General features: G+C 47.6%; 1 protein-coding gene across 1 annotated transcript in view; it reads right to left on the reverse strand.

The window, feature by feature from the left end:
• Positions 1-199: 199 nt before the first annotated feature.
• AKAP8 (A kinase (PRKA) anchor protein 8) overlaps positions 200-5,978 on the reverse strand; it is a 25,259-nt gene continuing 19,480 nt past the window's right edge. The window contains exons 12-13 of the mRNA XM_011953408.1: positions 5,323-5,512; positions 200-2,034 (exon numbers count right to left, since the gene is read on the reverse strand). Coding sequence (XP_011808798.1) covers positions 1,579-2,034; positions 5,323-5,512 — 646 coding nt within the window. The 3' untranslated portion in view covers positions 200-1,578. The remainder of the gene's footprint in view (positions 2,035-5,322; positions 5,513-5,978) is intronic.

The raw sequence follows: 5,978 nt of genomic DNA on the forward strand, positions 1-5,978 counted from the left end.
AAAAAAAAAAAAAAAAAAGGAAAAAAAGAAAATTAAGGAAATAAAGCAGTTCCACTAGTGATGTTTTTTTCCACTATTGATGTTCAATGCTAACAACATTTTTGCCTTAAGAAGCTTAAAGAGCAGGCTCAACCTGTGGTTAAGACGCATCTACGCAACATGAATGGATGCTGAGCAGAAATGACCCAGAGGCACCATCGTCTTATCAAGCAGTTTATTTCCATTTTCAGTTCTCTTGTTGACTTTTTAATAAATATTCACCTGGAATCTCCACTAAGGCTCCTCATGAGCAGGGCCCAGTTCCTAGAATGTGCATGGTGAGTTAGCCCCTGGTATACAGCAGAGGCTCAGCAAACATTTTACTGCCTCCTTTCTAATGACTTCCAGTGGCGTTTCCCAACATGTGAGATGTATACAGTTCACAAGGCCACAGGGAAACCGACACAGGAGGGCCATTTCACAAGTGGGGGTATCTTCCAATTCTTCTGATTTGAGGAAATTCTAACTGTTGTGTGCTAACCTTGAACACATGCTAGCCTCCCTTTCTCAGATTCGGAAAGGTCTAAAGTAATAGTTATTTCTCTAAAATGAAACATGTACTTCATTTTATTATTTTTTTAACCGATAGCTTCTATCTATGGCAACTTATGCTGGATTATTCCATCTATGGCAATTACATCAAGTTCTCTTTTTTTTCTAAAGAGATGGGGTCTTGCTATGTTGTCCAGGTTGGTCTTGAATTCCTGGGCTTAAGCTATCCTCCCGCCTCGGCCTCCCAAAGTGCTGAGATTATAGGCATGCACCACTGAGTCTGGCCAAATTTTCTTTGTAAATGCATTTGAGTGGCAGTAACTAATTTTAAAGGAAAAAAAAAACTGAAGTAATCTAGAGGTGGAACACAAATGAGGTAAAATATTAGAGAACTGATTCAGCAAGGACTAAAGATTGGGGCACAATGCCCCCTGCACAGTCTGGTTCTTGAGGCTGAGGTGGGTGTGTTTCCAGTGGTGTAGGTCGGTCAGATTCTTCTGGCCTTTGAGGGTGCGTGGATGTGACGTGGTGCCACACGTGAACTAGGTGCTGCCGAGTCCTGTGAAAGTCACACACCAGATGGTGCACTACAGAGGTACAGGTTAAAGGCTGAAGCTTGAAACAAACAAAAATCCTCTATAGAGCAAGATATATTCCTAGTGTTGAGCTGTTCCCAACCAAAAAAGAGAAAATAAAATAAGGAAAAAAATAAAATAAAAAAGAGGCATTCCATCAGTGTCTATATTGAACAAGTAATGTATCATCAAGATATAATCACCCAACCTTTATTATTTCCAAGTGCAGTGTCAAGAGACATGTTACAGCCGCTAAGGACAATGTACTTCTTTCAAACCTGGGCAAGAAGCCACACGACTGCACAAGACAAGCCGTGAGAGGCACTGCTCAGGAGGAAACGGCTGGGTCTCTTCACCGAATTAGTTTACAGCATATTCCAGGAGCACACGCCCTTGTACTGCTTATAGACCAAGGGAGAAAGAGCAACACCTCCATTATCCCAGTGCCTTCCCTGGAACAGGGAAATGCGCATCATTCTGTGGGAATAGCATCTTTGGACTCTGCATCAGTTTGTTCCACTTCGGCATCCGTGGCAGCTGGAGCAGGAGCAGCTCTGGTTTGGGCACTTTCTGCCTCTGCTCCCATTGTCTCGGTGCCATTTCCAGCCTCTGCAGCCTCGCTTCTGGCCTCATGGACGCCCTTCTCAGGTGCCGTTCCGCAGGGCACCTGCTCTTCCAGCAGCTGTTCAGCTTGAGGATCACTACTGGCCTCCGCTGTGCCCACGGGGCCTTCGCCCTCAGCTGGCTCCCCGTTGCTCTCTGGAGCAGGCGCTCCTTCCCCATCTACAGCCCTCACCGCTGCTGTAATCACCTCGGCTAAGACGTCCGTGGCCACCTCCTCAGGTGTCTCTTTCTTATCCTCACCTCCTAAATTGTCATCTCCTTCCATTTCTGGATCAACGGTTTCACTGGTGAAAGGGTCCTCACCCTGGCCAAAGAGGAAACACAGGTCAGTGTGGTCTAAGCAGAGCTCAGGAGCCCCATGATTGCTGGGATGTCAGCTTTCCAGAACCAGCAGAGTCCACAATGAAACACTTCTGTAAGTTACACCACAGGAGTGAATCCTACATGTTCTCAGAGCCTACAGATTCAGAAAATGCAACCAGATATTCTGCAATTTTTTTTTTTGAGACGGAGTCTCACTGTCACCCAGGCTGGACTGCCGTGGTGTGATCTCGGTTCACCACAACCTCCGCCTCCAGTGATTCTCCGGCCTCAGCCTCCCGAGTGGCTGGGATTACAGGCATGCACCACCACGCCCAGCTAATTTTGTATTTTTAGCGGAGATGGTGTTTCTCCATTGTTGGTCAGGCTGGTCTGGAACTCCAACCTCAGGTGATCTGCCTGCCTCGGCCTCCCAAAGTGCTGGGACTACAGGTGTGAGCCACTGCGCCCGGCCTGCAAGCATGTAACAGTGAGGAAAAGTTCACAAGACCCAGGATTTCTTGATGCTGTTTTTTTTTTTTGAGACGGAGTCTCCCTGTCGTCCAGGCTGAAGTGTAGTGGTGCGATATCAGCTCACTGCAACCTCCACCTCCCGGGTTCACGCCATTCTCCTGCCTCAGCCTCCTGAGTAGCTCAAGGTGCCTGCCACCACGCCCGCTTAATTTTCTGCATTTTTAGTAGAGACGGGGTTTCCCGTGTTAGCCAGGATGGTCTTGACCTCCTGACCTCGTGATCTGCCCACCTCGGCCTTCCAAAGTGCTGGAATTACAGGCGTGAGCCACCACGCCTGGTCTTAACTTGATGTTTTTAAAAAACGGCATGTAACAGAAGTTAACACTACGTAATTTTTTAGTGTCATTAAGGTGCAGTGGCTCACGTCTGTAATCTGTAATCTCTGCACTTTGGGAGGCTGGGGCCGGAGGACTGCTTGAGCTCAGGAGTTGGAGACCAGCCTGGGCAACGTGGCGAAACCCCAGCTCTACAAAATATACAAAAATTAGCCATGCATGGTGGCACATGCCTGTAATCCTAGCTACTCAGGAGGCAGAGGCATGAGAATCGCTTGAACCCAGGAAGCAGAGGTTGCAGAACAAAAAAAATTTTTTTAAAGTGTCATTTGTGCCCATAGCCTTGAGATAAACCCCTTTCTACAGAAAAGGAACTGGGCTTCAAAGATCAGTAACTTGCCAGAGGTAACAAAACTACTACATGTCAGAATCAAGATTCCAATCAAGTCTGACTCCCTCAGAAGTCAAAATTCTCCTAACTATATGCTAAAAAACTATCTGTAGTCTAAAACAAGCAAACTAAAAGTTATCATTACCAGATTAGGAAACATGTTTTAAAATATGATGCTTAGGGCAAGGTGCTCATGCCTGTAACCCCAGCAATTTGGGAGGTCAAGGCGGGAGGATCACTTGAGGCCAGACGAGCATGGGCAACAGAGCAAGAGTGTCTTAAAAATCAGCCAGTGTGAGGCCGGGCACAGCTGCTCATGCCTGTAATCCCAGCACTTTGGGAGGCCGAGGCGGGTGGATCACGAGGTCAGGAGATCAAGACCATCCTAACATGGTGAAATCCCATCTGTATCAAAACTACAAAAAATTAGCCAGGAGTGGTGGCGGGCACCTGTAGTCCCAGCTACTCAGGAGGGTGAGGCAGGAGAATGGCATGAACCCAGGTGGCGGAGGTTGCACCACTGCACTCCAGCCTGGGCAGTAGAGCGAGACTCCATCTCAAAAAAAAAAATTAGCCAGGTGTGGTGGTGTACTACTGTAGTCCCAGATACCTGGGAGACTGAGTGGGGAGGATCTCTTGAGATCAGGAATGCGAGGCTGCAGTGAGCTATTGTCACACCACTACGCTCCAGCCTGGTAAGAGAACAAGACCCTGGCTCAAAAAATTAAAAAAATAAATAAAAATAGAGACGCTTAGAAGCCTGAGCCCACACTTGACTCTAGAAACTTTTACCTTGCTTCAGCTACAAAGGTAAAATCATGAGTTACGTTTCTTCCCTCTTTTTTTTGAGACAGGGTCTCACTCTGTCATCCAGGCTGGAGTGCAGTGGCACGATCTTGGTTCACTGCAACCTCTGCCTCCTGAGTAGTGGGGACCACAGGCGTGGGCCACCATGCCTGGCTAATTTATGTATTTTTTGTACAGACAGGGTTTCACCATGTTGTCCAGGCTGATCTCGAACTCCTGGGCTCAAAGTGATCCGCCCACCTCAGCCTCCCAAAGTACTTGGATTACAGGTGTGAGCCACCACCCACGCCCAGCCCAATCATGTTTCTTAAATTGGTTATTTAGATTCTGTGCCTTTAATGGATGGAATTGTCAAATATGGAAGTGTTTAGTAACTGAGAGGAGGGCAAACAGGTCCTGAAGTCAGGTTGTGGGCTGGGACTTAGCTGCCTGCCCCAAATGCTGAAGTACTGGGATGAACACTGAGCAAAATGGGTTTCACAAGAAAGAACTGGGAGCTCTTCCAAGCAGCCTTCTCTCCATGAGCACCCACTTTGGGACTTTTATATGCTGCTCTCAGCATGAAGGCTCTGGTTCCTTACTACCCCTCATCTTCAACCTCATTCACCTTCAACCTCACTGTCGGTTGGCTCTATCAGTGAAATCTCTTTTTAGCTTCTCTTCTGGAAAATTATCATCTACCTTGGATATTTTTTTTGAGATGGGGTCTCGCTCTGTCACCTGGGCTGGAGTGCAGTGGCACAATCGTAACTCCTCTAACTCCTGGGCTCAGGGATCCTCCTGCCTCAGCCTCCCAAGCTATTGGGATTACAGGCATGAGCCATAACTCCCAGTTCTCTGCTTTCCTCTATTTTAAAGAGCAGGTCTTGCTATGTTACCCAGGCTGAAGTGCAGTGGTATCACCATCACTCACTGTAGCCTCAAATTCCTGGGCTCAAGCAATCCTCCCATCCCAGGTTCCCGAGTAGGGCTAACCTTGGGTTTTTCTAAAGCACCTAAAAATCATTTGCTCAGAATTTTAAGGCTAAACAATCGGGATTTTCCATGGAGTGCCATTACACACTGATTAATCAAGCTGCACCACATCCCCAGAGTCCCCAGGCAAGCAGTGACTGATTGGAACTCCCAGTTGTCACGTTCCTGAGCCTGATGTACTCCAGTGTCCCTCAACTGGTCAAAAGACTCAGAAACGCTAAACGCTGCACTCTGGATTCAACTCCCTGCTCATGGGGTTCATCTTCCCTTTCAAAAGCTTTTCCTGTCTGTGGTACTCGCAAGCACAAACCTTGAGGTATTTTTCCAGCATCTTCACTATATGTCTGTTGTTCAAAACACTCTTAGCCACATGGAGACTGGTTTTCTTGAACTGTTCAGCAGCCAACTGCAAAGGGAACCAAATGTGATCTTTTAAAAATGGCAAAGATAAGCAAGAGAACAAACCAGTCAGGCTCTGCCGAGTCATCCTGAGATCAGCCCTATGCAGAGAGGCAAATCTCAAAACACCAGGCTCCACGAACAGAGAGAAGGCTCCGGAGAGACTGTGCAACTAAGACTAACCAACTGGAAAAGCTGGACAATCTTAAGAGATAAACGCAAAGATGCGCCCCTGATACCCAAGTAGCACGTGCAGAATCGGGGGTGAAACAAGAGCGTTTATAAATGAAAGGCGGTGTGGGCTCAGTGGAGGAAAAGGGCAAGCTCTTTCTTTTCAGCTTTTGGGGTTACACTGATTTCACAGTAAGTTCAACAGAAGTGTGACTGTGCTGGGTGTGGCGGCTCACGCCTTCAGCACAACAGTCCCGTGTTTGTATACTGCTTTTCAGCTTATCTCTAACAGTACTGGGGCTGGGCGCAGTGGCTCACACCTGTCATCCAGCACTTTGGGAGGCTGAGGCGGGTGGATGACCTGAGGTCAGGAGTTCAAGACCAGCCTGGCCAACA

This window comes from Colobus angolensis, unplaced genomic scaffold (assembly GCF_000951035.1).
Source record: "Colobus angolensis palliatus isolate OR3802 unplaced genomic scaffold, Cang.pa_1.0 Scaffold36, whole genome shotgun sequence".
NCBI classification, from domain to species: Eukaryota; Metazoa; Chordata; class Mammalia; order Primates; family Cercopithecidae; genus Colobus; species Colobus angolensis.